Source organism: Impatiens glandulifera, chromosome 1 (assembly GCF_907164915.1).
Source record: "Impatiens glandulifera chromosome 1, dImpGla2.1, whole genome shotgun sequence".
Lineage (NCBI taxonomy): Eukaryota > Viridiplantae > Streptophyta > Magnoliopsida > Ericales > Balsaminaceae > Impatiens > Impatiens glandulifera.
In genome coordinates, this window is record NC_061862.1 from 67,838,280 (window position 1) to 67,857,036 (window position 18,757).

General features: G+C 27.8%; 2 protein-coding genes across 2 annotated transcripts; both read right to left on the reverse strand.

Annotated features, from left to right (window-relative positions):
- Positions 1 to 3,773: 3,773 nt before the first annotated feature.
- LOC124941834 (late embryogenesis abundant protein 2-like) lies at positions 3,774 to 4,169 on the reverse strand. The gene is made up of 3 exons (XM_047482192.1): positions 4,113 to 4,169; positions 3,968 to 4,036; positions 3,774 to 3,851 (listed from the first exon to the last, which is right to left on the reverse strand). The coding sequence occupies exons 1-3, from the start codon at positions 4,167 to 4,169 to the stop codon at positions 3,780 to 3,782; spliced, it is 198 nt and encodes a 65-aa protein (XP_047338148.1). The 3' UTR covers positions 3,774 to 3,779.
- A 1,130-nt stretch (positions 4,170 to 5,299) lies between these two features.
- Positions 5,300 to 6,791, reverse strand: LOC124918796 (S-adenosylmethionine decarboxylase proenzyme-like). Its single transcript, XM_047458844.1, has one exon. It carries the CDS (start codon positions 6,652 to 6,654, stop codon positions 5,542 to 5,544), a length of 1,113 nt encoding a protein of 370 aa, XP_047314800.1. The 5' UTR covers positions 6,655 to 6,791; the 3' UTR covers positions 5,300 to 5,541.
- Positions 6,792 to 18,757: the final 11,966 nt, after the last annotated feature.

The window sequence follows — 18,757 nt, forward strand, 5'->3', positions numbered from 1 at the left end:
CGGTAAATCGTTACAGTTACTCTCCAGGACATAAGGGCTATAGAGTTTTTGACATTTCAAATGAAACTATACATGTGTCTAAAGACATAATTTTTCATGAAAATATTTTTCCATATAAAAACACAAAATTTGTACCAGAAAACACACAAAATCCTTCAAATGTAGAAACTGTTTTTGATAACTCGGGTGAAGAATTAGAGTCATCTCACATAGACGATGCATTTTCTTCAAAACATAGTGTTGATCCTTTATTTCAAAATCACTCAAATGATCTTTCATTTTAAAATAACACAAATGCATTTTCTCAACCAACCATTTCTTGCCTTTAAACAACACTTAATCATTTAATGTTTTTTAAAATGAACAAAGGAAAAGCAGTAGATAAAGAAAACATTTAACTTAGTTAGATGATTACATTGTTAACTCAAATACAAACATTAACAGTGGAAAATTATACACACCAAACACTTTTCCTTATTCATCAAAATATATGAACACTGATCACCTAGAATTTTTTGGAAATATTTCAACACTTAAAAACCACATACTTATAAAGAAGCTGCAAAAATTAAACATTGAGACACTACAATGAAAATGGAATTGACAACTTTGAAAAATAATAATACTTGGGATCTAGTTCCACTTCCAAATGGAAAGAAACCAATATGTGCAGGTAGATTTACAAAATAAAGATCAAACCAAAAAGAACATTGGCAAAATACAAGGCAAGCCTTGTTGCAAAAGGATACAACTAAAAAGATGGGGTCGATGTCCATGATAGCTTCTCATCGGTCGCCAAAACAATGATGGTAAGACTTTTATTGTCTTTAACATCTACTAATAATTGGTATTTGCAACAGTTTGATGTGAAAATGCGTTTCTCCATGGTCTTCCACTAAAGCAGAATATCATAGCATGGCCACAACTATTTGCGAACTAAAATGGATTACATATTTTCTTAACGATCTTCATACACCAATTAAATTGTCGATCCCCTTGATATGTGATAATTAGGCAGCAATCCACATTGTCGAAAATCCAGTTTTTCACGAATGGACAAAGCACATCAATATAGACTGTCATCTTGTTCGAGATCACTTCAAATAAGAGTTCATTTTACCATAACATGTATATTTAAAGGTTCAACAAGTTAATGTCTTTACCAAGTTTTAGATTATGGAGCTTTTTACAATCTTAAAGACAAGATGAATTTGAAAGATATTTATTTTGATAGAGAGACGTAAGAATATGTAATAAATAAAACATTATAAAAGTAGAAGGTTTATTTGTAAAAGCTTAAATTTGTTAAGGACTTAATTGTATATTATGATATATAAAATGAATTAGAAATGATTGGGAGAATTTGGGTGATGAATTACGCCGTCTAATTGACTGAAAAAATAAAATAATTTTTCTCTATTCTTTTTTTTTCTTACATTTTTTTATTTTTCTAACTAATGTAATAACATATCATTCCCTCACTCAAATTATATCCCTTATCACTTCTCAAATGAATAAACTAAAGGATCACGGTTTGTCTAATTTCTCTCTTTTCAAACATTAAATCTTCATTCTCATAACTTTTATAAAGTACTTTTAAATAAGTCAAATTCGCACTATTTTAAATTTACAAGAATAATATTTTAATAATTTATAAGTAACTTTGATTTTACTATAAAATAAAATTGAATTTATTATTTATAAATTATTATATATAATAAATTTATACTTAATTATATATATATATATTTTTTAAATGAGGAAGGTATAAAAATGCTTAATTATATATATAATAATATATAACTAATATTATTTTAAAATAAATTATTACAATATTACGATTTTCAAGTAACTCTCCCACACTGACAAATGATTTTAAGTTAACTCTTGCTTATGAGTACATTAAATAGACGATATATTGATTTTCTAAAATAAAAATAAAATATTATTGGACAGGTCGAACCATGCAATATGGCCTAAGAAGAGACCACCAGCTAATTATTAGAGAAGAGTCCAAGCCCAAATACATGTCTGGATTACAAATGGGCCCAACCCGATCAGTGACGGCCACTCTATCTTAAGGTTGTGTAGAATATAATACTTTAATGTTAAATTTTAGAACACTACCAATTAGTTTAGTTTATTAATTATTTTCTTTATGGATCGTGATACATATAATTAAGATTTAAGTGATTGGTTTCAATTTGATTCAGTTTACAAATTATTAAATATATTTTGTGTTTAATTGAAATTTTCTCATTATTCCTCTTCTCTAATTTTAACATTTTTTTTTTCTCATCACTTTTTTTATTTTTTTATTCTTTTTCACTCATTATTATTTATTCTTTTCTTATTTATATAATTATTAAATAAATTTATATAAAATTATTATAATAAACATATTTATCTTTTTTTATAAAAAAAAAAAAATTATCTAAAAACTCAAATTTAAAGAGATATATCTCTTCACTTATTTATATTTATTTGATTAAGAGACTTGGTATCGTCTTTAAAAAAATGTGAGGAGAATCAATAGAGATAAATTATTTTATTTTTTCAGTCAATTGCATCACGTCATTCTTACCCAAATTTCATCTCGAATCATTTCTCATAATAACATGATTTATATTAATATTGTATGAAAATTTTTTATTTTATATATCAATTTTACTTTCAACAATATTTTTTTTAAAAACATCACACTCTAACTTAACTAAGAATAAAAACCAAAATAATAAAAAAAAATAGTAATATTACATCAAACATGATATAGTTTCCAATATGTGCAAATTACATAAATTCAACTCTCAAAAATCATAATACTATTTTTATATTCTCATTTTCGATCCACAAATTTAAATTTAATACTCTTTTCTTTTAACAAAAAAAACAATAATAATCTTAGTTTGAAGCAATAAAAAACAATATACTCTCATTAGCACTAATTTTTTATGTTGTTGGTTAGTGAATATTTTTTTCTTTTAATTGTTAATTCAGTTGTGTTTTGAGTGTGTTTAATTGCACTTTAAGCCACTTGTTTAGAATTTGAGAAATTAATTCCATTGTCATACTTATTTTAAAAAAAATATTAATTTTAATGTTTAATCAAAAAGAATTATAAAAAATATATGAATTAATTAAAAATAAAAAATAAAAGTTGGACTATGCAAAATGCTTAACCAATACAATACATATCTTTGTTCATTATGATAATGATGGTGATTCAATTACATATCAATTTCACAGTACTTGATTTAATTTTTAAAATCAGATGTAGCTAGTCAATTCATTATTGTTGGAAATGTAAACTTGTATTATCGAAAATATGATTCAAATAATTACATATCTCCCTTATATAAAAGTTCAATACTAACTAATTAACGAAACTAACTAATCAGTTATTAACTAATTAACAATTTAATAAACCGTTAGTTATTATTTTAACATTGTTCTTCACCCATTAAGTAATTGGTTATCATATTCTAATTAGAAGTAGTTGGTTAGGAATTTGGGCTCTTCCACTTAATTAATTTTTCTGTTAACAATGATTCAATTAACAAACAACTAAAATGATTTTTGAAGATTTGAGATAACATAATAAACGTGTTATTCTTAAGAATTCATGAATTATTATATAAAATAAAAAACACCCGAAAATTATATCATTCCTACTAGGTGACAAGTTATTGACGATGATCCAATTTTTTTTAAAAAAAATCAACTATTATAGGAAATCTGTCGTCTTTTATTGTTCTAAATTTTTGAATAATCGTGTTGCACTACTTGCTGTTAACTGCATCCCTCACTGCATCAGCAGCCCCCTGGGCTTTTGCCTTCGCCTGTGAACCAGCCTACAATCCAAAATTCAATATTTTATTTAAGAAAAACTAGTCCGACACCTTACAATCATAATAACTTTTCGATTCTAGTAGAAGGGAAGGGCACCCTAAAGTGGGTTATGTGTTACCTCTTGTAGGCCTTCTTTGGCGGACTGTGCAGCATCCCCAGCTTTGCTCAACAATTGGTTCCCCTTTTCCTGAATTATTAATAAATTATTATTATTATATATTTTAACAAAAGAATCAAATATTAATAATAATAATAATACAAACCTGGGTTTGGCCCTTGGCCTCACCGGCTCTGAAGCTAGCACTCTCTGTGTTGTTCATGTTTAAATAAATTCTTTCTGAATTATATATATATCCAAACAAACAAGCCCTTAATTACTTTTCTTGCTTTTTATTTGCTTTAATTCTCCAATTTTATACATGTTGATGATCAACCTTAGCTAGCTACTTTGTCTCTTAGTTTGACAAGTGTCATCCTTTACCTTTACTTTTGCACCTATTCATTTGGACCATCATTAAATCGGAAATTATCTATTAATGGAAACATAAAAGAAGAGTCAAATAACACATCTAAAATATATGTTTCAAATATTTTAGATACATTTTTACTTACATATTGGATAGCTCAGGCAAGTAAGTAATAACAAGGTCTTATTTAAGAAAATAAATGTCATATATAGTTTTGATATTAATTAAAATCTCTCTAATTTAGAATGAATCATGTTAACCTACACTCATATGAATAAATTACTATTATAGCTAACAAACTCAATTGGGATTCAATGTATTTAGATATACTTTATGAAGAAGATCATCCAAATGCAGAAACTGACTGAATGTTCTTTACTATTTGTAACTTTGTAAAATGGAACACATTATATCATTAAGTGGAACATTGATAATATTGTCTCCATTAACATAGTTCAAGACATAGTGAAGAAATCTATCATTAAGTGGAACACATTGATTATCTTTGTAATTTGATATTCAAGACATAGTTAGAAATGCTGTTAGAAATCATAATTCTCCATACCCCATTTATATACAATTCGTTAAAGTTTTGTCCATAGGCCACGAAACAATAATTTTTCAATATCGCTATTTCGGGTATTAAGAACCTCTGTCACTCACTAAGCTACTATTTTTAAGATAAATGATTTAAGAATGAAATTTAGGAGTTGGAATTTAAAAAAAAATGATATGGTAGTACAATCTGATTGGTTAAAAAAATAACAAAATTTATTTATTTTTATTGTTCATTAAAATGTTGTAGTCAAATTCATACAGTATGATCAATTATTGCAAACAATATTGTTTTAGCTAAAACTCCTCTTCTTCTTAAACAAACATTCATTTTAAAATAGTTTGTGTTTCTCAGAAAAATATAATAATAATACAAAATACTTTGTTAAGTGACATAAACAGTAAATTAATAACAGCAACTCATATACATGATTATTATTATTATTATGGAAAGCAAAACAATAACAAAGTGTTCATCACATTACCAGCCATATCCCAAGCTGTTATTTTCCAACATAACATTATTATTAAAGAAAACAACACCGAAAATGAAAATCACATTACACAAATAAAACAGCAATAATAATAATAATAGAAAAAGAAAGATGGCATCATCATCACCACCAGCCATTTTATTCACTCTAAAAACCAGCCAATATAACCAAATCAATTAATTCTTCATCATTTTCTCATCTTCTTCGCTCTCGCTGCCACTCCAGCAACCATTCAGAATCGACCTTGGAGACCCGAACCCACAGCTTCCTTTCATCGAAAAGCTCAGATAATGAACCCTTCCTCCTTCTCCCAAAGACCCGCAGCTAGTACCTGAACAAACATACCCAGCCGCACCAAGATTCGCACTCACTTCATCAAGTTCCAAACCAGAACCACCGCAATGGAGAGCAACTGAAAATTCAGTAGGAACGAAACAGACCAAAACCCTCTCCATTAAACGGTTCAAATCAAACTCAGCACTCTTGAAATCATACCCAGCCGCTTCAAAGCTAGCGTAACTGAACCCATCTTCCGGAGTCACATGAATGGTCGAGATGGCGTTTTGCTCAATAGCGTTCATGGAATACCCACACGGGTCGAATTCAAAATCGCAGATTTTGGAATTTGGTAGAATCTTACTAATACCAGACTTTTCAGTCATAACAGAAGCAGATGATGAATCGGTCTTGTAGAAGACTGATGCCTTTTTCCTATCCAGACCCGTCATGCAAATCTCTAGAGTGTAAACTGGTTTCTCTTGTTTAATCAAATCGGATTCGGCTGATGCTGAATAGACATGCCATTTATCGGGCTGGTCTGAGTTACCCATAACGAAAGCCTTGCTGCCTGAACCGAGCTTGCCAAAGTAACCGTCGAGAACTTCAACTTCTTCAGAGAAATCGCGATGAGGGTAAGACTGAGCACTTGGGAATATAAAGCTGCCGCGAGTGTACCTAACCGATCGAACATTTAGAGATAGGGTTTCAGCGAGTTCAAGGATCGGTTTGATTGAGAGAAGCAGCTTGGTTGTTCCGCAAGTTTTGATTATGATCTTGTAAGCATAGACAAAGAGGCTGGATTCTGAGAGGACGTATGAGTCCAGTTCTTTGTTCGACAGGGAGCTGACGATAGTGCATTCTGCAGGTGTGAGGATTTCGTCGAGTTGAGACTTGGACAACTGTCGTAGACCTTTTCCTTGAGGATCGGAGAAGATTCCCGGTTCGAAGAAGGAGATCTCTAGTCTCTTTTCGTATCCTTCGAATCCGATTGCTGACATTGACATGGCCATTGTTCTAGTTTTGGAGAAGAATTCAAGTGGTGGTGGTGGTGAAGAAAGAAATAACAAAGAACTATACTATAATATTGAAGACGGTCAGAATGCTAAACAGACTATCCACAGGTTTAGAGAATCTCAGGATGGTTTGCGAACACACTGTAGAAAAAAAGAAGTGAGTTTAGACTTGATTCATGAACAAAATCCGATATAATCATGTGATTATTATAGCTAAAAAAACTCACGTTGGAGTAAGCAGCAGATCTGAATTTCTTGATTCCACCAGCTGGGCGAAGGTCTTCAATGCTATAACCAAGAGGGGCTTCGTAGGACAAGGATTTACTACTGCTAGACTGCTTCTTGCCACCTTTGGACTCCATTAGATCATTCAATTGTCCTGTCAAAGGCAAACCAAATCAGTATTACTAACATCATCATACAGAAAAAAAGAAACTGATAATCTGATCGAGAGGATAAAGAAAAAAGCCAAATTTCAATCTGAATGCAAACATAACTTATCTATCATCAAATCTATGGCTACTCATGAAGAATACCAGAGAAACCAAATTCAATAGATAACTAGGTTATATAAAACGGTTTCCTCCAAGAAGTTCTCTCATACATGAAAAATCAAACTTCTCCTTGATCATTAACCGTTCTAAATTGAGATAAAAGCCAAATTTGGATCGCAATGCAAACATGTGTTTATATATATAGCATCCAATCTATGGCTACTCATGAAGAAAGTCTGTATAATTGAAGCAAATTCGCTACAGCAGACCAGAGAAACCAAATTCAATATATATAATTAGGTTATATAAAACAGTTTCCTTCAAGAAATTCTCATATATATGAAAAATCAAACTTTTCCTTGATAATTCACCATTCTACAAATAATCTGGAAAGAAAATCCGCAAGAACCGAGAAAGAAAACGAAATACGTACCCTTATATGTACTTTAATAGGTCACTGCGATTTTAATGAAACACCTCCGCGGATCGAGAACGATTAAATCTACAACAAAGATAAGGAATCCATTAAATTCATCAACGAATCATCAATTCTAATGATACAAACTCCACCGATTGAAAATTTAACAAAAATATAAACAATCAATCAATGAGAAATGAGAAATGAGAAACAAGAATAGATAAGAGATCATACCGATCAAAATAAGGAAGGAAAAACTCTGGCCTGAAAAGAAACCCTAGAGAGATGAGAGAGATTCCAGGAGATTATTTCTCTATGACGAGGAGGGAGATAGATAATAGCGCAGAACGAGTTTAAGTCAGGGCATGGCCGTCTTATTTATAGATTAAGGGTTTGTGAAAGTAACCCTATCGTTGAAGATATTTACTAATATACCCAAATCTAAATTTTCGGAAAACCATTAATTAATTAATTAAATTAATTGTATAACTTGGACCCGAAGTTTCTCTCACGTGTATTATTAACTAACATATCATATTTGACTGCCTAACATCATAAATTATAATTTTTTTATTTAAATTAAAAATATATATAATTTTTAATAAGGACGTTATTAATTTAAAAAAATATATATTGTTTCGGAAGAAGATTGACATATAACTATTATTGAATCTATCTAAAAAATAATATTTTATTATAATATTTTCTATTGAAAAGTTTTTATAATTAAAATTGGAATGGTATCTTTAATTATGATCCTTTTTTATTGTTATAAAAATGGTCAATAAGACATTATTGTGAATTCTTGCTTAATTGGGATAAAATTACTTTTTAGATCATGATGATTTCGTGTGATTTTGTTTTTGCTTTGTTTAGTATAAATTATGTGTAGATTAATTATAAAATAAATTATCTTTAAATAGATTTAAATTCTACCTTACAATTAAAATAAATAATATTTGACACTCAATATTTATTTTAAATAAAAAACGTTAAAACTTAGATCAGAGTTTTTTAGTCAAAAAATAGAAAATAATATTAATAAAATTTATTTTATAATATTGATTTAAATAAGTTATTTAGCATTTAAAAAAAAAAAAAACTCAATCATCATCGTTCATTTACCATCCTGTTTTTTTATTTTGGGTTTTATATAAAAAACAAATTGTTTGGTTTAATTTATTATTTGGTTTAATTTAATAATTATTTTAGCTTTTAAATAGATAAGAGAGAATATATTAAATAAAAATAATTTTAATATTCGAATAGATTAAATAAAATAAAATAAAAAAATTAAATTTTGATAAAATCCCAATAAAATAAAACCAATATCAAACAAACAACGTGTGTGTCTAGATGCAGATGATTGTAGCATGGTCCTCAAATGATGTGTCGAGAAGCAGATGATCGTAGCACGGTCCTCAAATGGTGGCCGCATATTCCCATTAAACGTATGGACAGTAATTTTCTAAATAAATATTAATATATGCCAGCTACAAAAATACAAATAATATAATAATATGTTTAATTATGATCCACTGAATAATAATATAAATAAATAGTAACTTTATAAAAAGATGTATTCTACCAATAATAAATTAAAATTTCTTTTATAACTTTTAATTAAGAAATTTAAATTATAATTAAATATAATTTTTTTCACTCTTATTCAATTTATTAATTAAAATAATAATATTTTTTATTTATTATCATTATATTTTAATACTTTTAATTTATTTATTTTTAAATACTCACTTCTCAAAATAGACAAAAATTTATTTAAATAATCTCAAGTCAAACAAATATCTAAAAAAAAAATTAATAAACACACACAAAAAAAATTATATTCAGATACTAAGAAATATTACAAAAATAAGCTACAAAAACAAAAGAGAATGAGCAAGTTAGACAAATAAATAATAAATTAGGAAGAATCACAGTCGGCTCTAATTTGAAAAATATCAGTCTAACCGTGAGAGATCATATTATCAAGTACCAACCAAATAATAAAATCGTACATTCACAGTATTATAAAACAAAAACAAAAGTTCATATTTCGAATTTCGATAAATAAAACAAAAAAAGTTCATATATCTCAATATTCAAACAAATTTTCCAACTACATAATACAAGTATGACCAAATGAGGGGAAATTCATATAAGCTAGGAGTGTCCAATAAATATTTTATTTATATTTTTTAATGTTTAAAACTTGTATTATTCAATTTAAGTTGTTCTAATAGGAATCAATTTTGTAACATTTAATTTGTTATAAATTATTTTTATCACTTAAATAATCTTAATAGGTCTAATATGTCAAGTTAATTATAATTTCTATTATAAATAATAATTTCCGTTATAAAGTTTGTGTGGTGTCAAGTGTAAAAATAAATATTTTGATTAAAATAATGGTAATTCAGGAAAGATCTTAAAAAAGAATTATATATATATATATATTCCATGTTATCATGAAACTAGAAACCCTAGCTATTCCCTTGTCCACATACCGTACATAGGAGCCACCACAATAATCATGTGGATGTGTATGATTGAAGGAAAGAGGAAGGAAGATGTGAATGGAATAAGTTCTCTTATATTTGTCAAAAAGTTTGGTTCTCTTTGTGGACTTAATTATTTCTTTGGAAAGTTATAAGGTTTCTTTCTTTTTTTCTTTTCTCATTCACTTTAACTTTAACATATTTTAAATTTATCAAACATGTATGATTTAGTAATCACTTTTTATCGTTTAAACTATCTTAGTGTTAGTGGATTATATGAAAAATATAATTAGTGTATATTGTTCATTTATTTAATTTAAGATTTGTGTTGCATATATTGAAATTAAATTAATTTCATTATTTAAATAAAAATGATATTTGGGCAAATAAAATTTATATTAAATTCAAATGTAAATTAATTGTAAAATTTAATTCAAATGAAATTTACACCAAATTCAAATCCAAATTCAAATGTAAATTTATTGTGAAATTTAATTCAAATGAAATTTACACCAAATTCAAATGTAAATTAATTGTGAAATTTAATTCAAATGAAATTTACACTAAATTCAAATATGAATTATTGTGAAATTAATCCAAATAAACAAGAATAACCATTTGACGGATGAATAATGAATTAATGGTCCTTGGATTAAAGAATTGATTAATGGTTTTAGAGTTTAATTTTCACCTATTAATTTCCATTCACCTAGTATTCCTCTCTACACATATCTTATTATTTCTCACTTCAGAATTCTAAAAGTTTGTCCTTATCTTTGTGAATGTTCTTTGAGTTTCTTGACTTGACCATTTATGTGCAAAACCCGATGATTGTGATTTAGGTACTTTTGTCTAGTTCGTTGTTGTAGTGGTTTTACGTGTTAAATCATTGCAGGTTCTGTTGTACCATAAGAAACAACTACCGACGAAACTTTCCAACATAAACGGAGACAGTGAAACTGTTTTAAGGGAACTGTGATTTCAAATTCCGCGGGCAAACGAGAAGACTTTTCGTCATCATTAAATAATCTATTGTATCTGTTATATTATCATTGTTGTATTCATATAATATTTACATGTAATTGTTACGAGATAAGATTATTAACCTTACATTTGTTTATTGAATAAATTAATGTTAAATGAATATGTAAATAGATCAAACTAAAAATATTATTTTTAAGAAATTTTGCTTATATTAATTTTAATAATAATAAAGGATAAATGACTTATACTTTGTCTGAGTTCGGCCCTAAGACGAATCAAAGAAGAGTGGGGAACCTCTCGCTAGTTTTTGGAATTCGACATCAGGAAATGTTTGAACATACAAACTATGAGAATGCCTCTCTCAGTGTGTGAGGAACTAAATAGGTAGAGTCGAGCGAGCGGGGGATGAAGAGGTATTTGTTTCTTCCATTCATTCTCTTTTCAGGGAATCAGTCATTTTCTATAATCAAAAGCAACTTTGGTATTCAATGTTCTCTGTCAGTCTTTTATTGACGAACATCGAATATGGTTTTATGGGCAGTTTCCTTCGGGCTTAGGAGTAGTAACATTAATTTGTGCTTGACGACGTCTGAAGTTTTGTCTAAGGATGCCTAACCGCCGTACCGAGAATTCGGGAGGGGCTTATAAATAGGAAGATGATGAGATAACGGGCGAAAGACACTTTTTCTATTATCCATTTTTATGGCTTTTAAAGGAAAAGGAAATATGAATATTTCATATTCACTCCCTTTTATTCTATATATATAATAAAGGTTTGAAATAAATAAAACAAGATATCTAATTCTATCTCAAGAAGACGACCCGCCTCCAGCATTTCCATTTCGCGATTCAGATTCAGAGCTCGAATCTGTACATTCCTAAGAATTTGAAGAGGAGATCAAGGATTGCTCAATTAGAGGTAGGCGTGGTAGCATGGTTGTGAAAAAAGGTATGCCTTGTAGAAGTTAGGAAGGAGATAGCGCCGCGTCCTCGCCTAGATTCTGAGCAGAAGGTCCGGCATTGGAAGGCCCCGCTACCCCCATTGGTTGACCTTCATCGTTGGGGGCCGAAGTTCCCCTCCAGATTAATCCATTTTTCAAGCAATGAATCACTCCAGGAGGATGTTGGTTCAGGTGTCCCTACACTCAATATCAAAATAACTTTGACAGGAATTTAGTTGAATTTGATTGTAAAAAAATAAAAAATAAAATAGAATATTTGCAATAAAAATTAAAAACTTTTCAAATAAATTTATAATCTTTTTAATTAAAGAACGTAGATGCAATGTGTTTTCAGATAATAAAAAATCATAATCAAATTTATAATTTGAATCCTAAGAGAAAAAAAATTAAAAAATTACGAATTCATTATAAAATGTATTAACTGTATAAGTTAACCTATCTTTTGTATCTTAAAAGAATTATACTTTGAATAAATACCAATTTCAGTTAATTTTATAAAAAACAAAACAAATAATAATAATAATCTATTATTTATAAAATAAAATATGTGCTAGTAGTAATTGAAATGAACAATAATGAGTATGAGATGCAATGAGCTGTACTCCAAAGAATCAAAATCTATTATATAATCTTATTTTATTTTTATAAGTATTAATTTTAATTGAATTATTTAAATAACTTAAATTGAGAAAAATACGATGATTATTGATATTTTGAGAAAATGATAATTATCTTTTAATAAAATTACTTAAGGGGTATTAATATATATATTAATAAAATAAAAAATAATAATTTAAAATAGAGGTTATTTTAGTATTCTGTTAATGAATTGAGTGATACGAGGAATGAGAGATAAGTGAAATGATATTTAATTTTGTTTGGGTTATAAAAATAACACAAATCGAACAAAGTCTAGGTTGAATTTAAATAATTTTAAATTAATTTTGTTTATATAAAAGTGAGTTATTTAAATAAAATATATATTAAAAAAATATAGAGACAACACTATTTTATTTATTTGAATCAAATCATTGATAAAGAGAATAAATAAAAAATGCTAGGTAATATATATACAATTTGGATACTTAAGAAGATCAGTCACATCTATTTATATATCTCTGCTCTCAATTCTTTTTATTCAATCATTTTATTTTTATTATATCAATTTAATAGAAATTTATCAAAATTATAGAGCAATTAGAGATTTTTTTTGTTCTATAAAAAGTGTGACTGATAGATAGATCATGGTTTATTTAGTAGCAAGATGCGATAATGTGATATGCCAACTTTTTAGATACAAATAATTATTCGAATAACTTTTTGAATAATTAGCTGACTATTTAATATTTTGTTATTAATATTTAATATTTTAATAATCACGAAATATTAAAAATAAAAGTAGAGTTGCATTTCGAACTATTAATTTAATCGTTTATAACAACTTAATTTGAATAAAAACATTCGTCGGATATAAAATTTTAATATATAAATTTATTAGGCTCGTATATTGACAAGGCCGACCCCGAGTTTTGGGCTACCAGTCCCTGTAAAAAAAATATTGATATTTTTTTTGTTGGTATAGGTCTAATTTAAAAAGTTGATAAAAAATATTTCTTAGTTATATTTGAACAAATAACAAAATAAAAATTCTAACTTAAACCACTAAATTACAATAATTTATGTTTAAAAATATAATAAACTTGACTAAGCATCTTACTATTTGAAATAAATGAACTGTCTTAAAGAATGGACTGCCCTATTCTGAAATCTTTTTGAATTTATCCAGACCCGCCCTAGAAGGTCAATCGAATTAATTATGATCCACACTCAAAAATATATTATTTAACAAATAAATTTCATAAATATATCTTAACTTGGTTTTTCATTCTTGTTTAATACAAATATTATTTAAAATTGTTATTATATTATTTAATTTGGTTTAATTAGTTGTTATAAAATCATTTTGAAAAATATAAAAAGGGGATAAATGATTAGATATATACAATTCAAATACTTAGATAATCATTATTTTGATACATTCAATATGCCTGGTATATAATTAAAAATAGATCTTTAACTCTTTCTTTAATATAATTAACGTAATATATCATTAAATTAGTTCAATGATACGAATAATTCTTAAAGGTTTATTCTTACTTAAAACATTTAAATGAAAGTAGAAGTGATGATCGATATAATTGTGGGTTAAATTTAAATTTATTCAGAAAAAGTTTAACAATATCTATTATGAACCTCTCAAAATGGACCATTGCTTATAAATTAAAGTTGATAGAGAATATATAATTGGGACCTTTTTGTAAGTATAATTGAGATGCTCTTATTTCATAATTTATCGAATTATGCCTTTATTGTAAAAGAGAAACGTGACTAGTGTAAGAGTCTTAAAAATCAAGTTTAAAGTACTTTTTTTTTCTTCTAAAAATATTAATTAAAGTGGTTACCCAAATACCCATGCATTGATTCAAGTCGAAAGTTAGTAAAGATTCAGTTTCTAGTAGCTTTCGGTGGGTGGATAAGGAAAGGATCTTATTTTGTTTTTTCATTTAAGATGCTTCTTTTAACTAATACAATAATAAATCAAAATAAGAAAAAAAAAGAAATAAATCTTTCTATTCTACACAAATAATTTAGATCGGAATCATTTGACAAGACATATCATCCTTCAAAAATGCCAACCAACGTAATAAAGAATAAACAATAAAATAAACTATTATATTTATATAAGATAGATTAATTAGAAAGAATTTTGTATGTACATTTAAAAATGTTAATTTTCATTCTCACTGCATTGAAATGGGTCATTATTATAAGGCTATGTTTGGTACAAAGTATAAGACTGTATATATAGTATTAGTGTATATACAGTACATTATAATACTTGTTTGGTTAGTTTGAATTTATATATAAAGTGATATTTAGGTATAAGTTATACCTTCAAATAGGTATAATATAGTACCTATTCAAACCAGAGTTACAAGAAGGTATTAAAATTGTAATTTATTTTTAATATTTTTTAATCCTATTTTTTTAATATTAACATTAATTTGTTTTATTAATTTTTCATTAAAGTTTTAATTATTAAACTTTTATTATTTTTAATTTAATTTTATATTATATTTTTAAATAAACTTATTTTATCAATTTTAATATTTTTTTTAAATAAACTTATTTTATCAATTTTAATATTTAAAATTTTAAATAATTTTTATTTTTATTTATTTTTACAAAAAAAAAAATTAAACGTTTATAATTATTAATTATAATTATTATTTGTTAATTCAATCATTTAAAAAAATATATATTATCATTCATATTTCAAAAAAAATTATGAAATAATACTAAATATTTTTTTTATATATTATTATTAATTTAAAATAATAAAGTAATTAAATTATTATTTATTTATTTGATATAATATTTTTAATATTTAAAGTAATTATAATAAATTTTATATAATATTAAAATATCAAAAAGGTTAGTTAAAAATAATATTAAAAACATAATTAACAAAAAAACAAAAAAAAAATTATTCTTATACTTAAATTTTATATTATCTACCAAACAAAATATTATAAACCTATATAATTTATATAATGTCCTGTACTTCCAACCAAACAATAATAGTCTATATAAATTATACTCTTTTATAGTTTATACCTAACATGTTGTACCTCGTACCAAACGCAGCCTAAAGGTATACTATAACTTAGGTAAACTTCTTACAAATAATAAATTGGTTTAAAAAAATAAAATAAAAAACTATTAAAAAATTATTAAAGATATTGTTGAAATATGAGACTTCAAAATTGGTAATTTGTGTTGATATTGAGTTGATGGGTCAGACCCAATTAAATATGTCCAATTAAAGAAAGTGTCCAAGGCAAGTTGTTTATATATATAGATGAGTAATTCACACAAGATAGTGAGAGATTTCATATGTGTGAGTGATATATATAAAGAACGATGTGTAACTGAAACGTTTTGATTGTGATAGTGAAATCGAGTTTCTAATAGAGCTCGACGGAGACGTAGACCATTTTTGGGTCAAACTCCGATATCAAATCTTGTGTTGTTTTTCTAATTGGGATAAATGATAAAATTTAGGATTGTAGTTGCAGGGTTTTGTCAAATTTAAGACTCTCCTAATTTTTTATCATTTAAAGAACTCTCTTTACATTATTTAGTTATATTTAAGATTACCACTAAATCCGTTAAATTATTTAACGTTGTTTACACATCTCATTTATTTTTTTATTATATTTTATTACATCAAACAAACATAAGTTAATTTATTTATTATTATTAAACAAACAACTAACCGGCCGGAGACTCCTCCAATCTCCAAATCGCTCTTCTTTCACGGAATCAAATTTCTTCAATGAAATTTTAATCTCCTCTCTTTCTCCCATAGCCCATAAGAAGACGAGTTGCACTAGAATTATTCAAAGTGATTGGACTGTGAATGCATACCATTACTGTCGTCTCGGGCATCATTGTTGAATGTTTAAGTTAAAAGCAGCAGCCGAGGATGCCAACAGAGAAGAGGTGGATTTCTCTACCGAAAGTTTTATTATTCAGCAAAGCGAATTGGAACTGGGAAGAGGGAACTTGTGTTGCTTTTACAGATAAACGAGTAGACTGGTTTGTTCTGTGCTAATACTCAACTGGTATATATATAAAAATAAAGAGAGCTCTGCCTTGAGATTTGTTTAACTCACGATAATGCCACGAGCGGAGTTAATAGATTTGTTTAACTTACGATTAACGATTGATATCAAAATCCGATTAAACTCAGAGATATGAAAAAATGAAATTGAATAGATCAATCTTATATTGTTTTAAGATAAGGATAATTAACATTTCAGGAATATCAATTAACTAGTTCTATATTTACTGTACATGATCAAATCAAAGAGGTTTATTTGAATCTAGTGTAGATTTTACTTTACTTTTAGTCCTAATAGATCCACTTGTTTCTTCTCTTTCACTAATTCGTCTTCATCATCGAGTCTCCACGGCGGCGGTATCTTCATGATCTTCGTAGTTAGGGCCCTCAAAATCAACATCCTCATTAACATCTCCAAGGATCCCTAGTTCCACCAGCGAATAACTACCACTGAGTTCACCGCTGTGACTGCCCTTCTTTGGTCTAATGATAAAGAAAGGAAGCCTCCGGCCTGTTAAGTTGTTTGTTTAATAATAACAAATAAATTAGGTTCAATTTGTTTGATGTAATAAAATATAATAAAAAGTAAATGATATGTGTCAACAACGTTAAATAATTTAACGGATTTAGTGGTAGTCCTAAATATAACTAAATAATGTAAATAGAGTTCTTTAAATGATAAAAAATTAGGAGAGTCTTAAATTTGACAAAACTCTGCAACTACAACCCTAAATTTATCATTTATCCCTTTTCTAATTGCTGTTATATTTCTCAGTTCTTTGATTGATTAGGAGGGAAATTCTCTATAGTGGTATCAGAGCTCGGTTTGGACAAGATTAAAATCAATCTTAAAGAATTTTGAGGAATCTTGGAAAGGATTTTAATGCTGGTTAGTGATACGGATAAGGAAGATTTCGGCTTAGGCGCAGGTAGAGACAAAGTTGACAAGGTTCAACATTATTCAAGAAAATGAGATCAACACAGAAATCGGCATCTTGGGAATTCTAGTGGCAGTCCATCTCAAGCATTAAGACTGACATTGACAAGTTCGATGGCAATGGAGATTTTCGCATTTGGCAGCGGAAAATCAGGGCTCTCTTGGCACAACAGCATCTTCTGCGAACTCTAGAAGAACCAGTCTCGTGGCCATCAGAGATGGGTAAAGATCAAAAGATCGAGATGATAGAGACAACGATTGGCACTATCATTTTTCATCTCTCAAATTCTATAATCCGGTTGATAGACAATGAGAAGACTCCAACAACGATGTGGAGGCTCTTAGACGAGTTGTTCCAATTCAAATCTCTGATCAACAAGATTTACTTAAAGGAAAGACTGTTTAGTTACAATATGAATCCAAAAAAGACTCTTACTCAAAATCTTGATGAGTTCTTGAAACTCAATATCGAGTTGGCAAACTCAGGTGAGAACGAAGAAATGAGCAATGAAAACCAAACAATAATCATCCCCAACTCTCTTACCGAATCCTACAAGGAAGTCCGTAATGCGATCAAATATGGACGAACAACTATCACTCTTGAAGAGGTGATTTCGACATTGAAGTCGAGAGAGTTGGAATTAAGGACAGAAAAGAAAGTGAGTTCGAATAGCGAGAATTACATGGCCAAAGGGAAAAACTTCTACAAAGGGCAACCTCGCACCAACAACAAATCGAAAGATAATAAAAGTAAAACATCACAATCGGAATCTACGGAAACAAGAAAATGCTACCATTGTGGAAAGGTTGGTCCTCTTCGAAACCACTACTATAGTTGGCTGAAAGATAACAAGAAAAAACAAGTGGAGACTAAAGAATCTACGAATTATGGTGATGACTATGATAATGGAGAGGTCTTAATGGCGTCAATGGAAGATGCTAAAAGGGACTGGGTTCTTGATTCCGGTTGTACTTTCCACATGACGTACATAAAAGATTGGATCTCTAATTTTCAGAAACTGAGTGGTTGCAAGGTGTTGATGGGAAATAGCAATGCATGTCAAGTGGAAGGAATTGGAGATGTAAGAATAAAAATGTTCGATGGTGTTGTGAGGTTTTT

Excerpts from the sequence above, each read along its gene's own strand:
- LOC124918796 (XM_047458844.1), bottom strand. The coding sequence starts at position 6,654 with ATGGCCATGTCAATGTCAGCAATCGGATTCGAAGGATACGAAAAGAGA.
- LOC124941834 (XM_047482192.1), bottom strand. The coding sequence starts at position 4,169 with ATGAACAACACAGAGAGTGCTAGCTTCAGAGCCGGTGAGGCCAAGGGC. Across the intron at positions 4,037-4,112 it reads AGGCCAAGGGCCAAACCCAG|GAAAAGGGGAACCAATTGTT; the intron begins GTTTGTATTATT and ends TTAATAATTCAG. Across the intron at positions 3,852-3,967 it reads CCAAAGAAGGCCTACAAGAG|GCTGGTTCACAGGCGAAGGC; the intron begins GTAACACATAAC and ends TTTGGATTGTAG.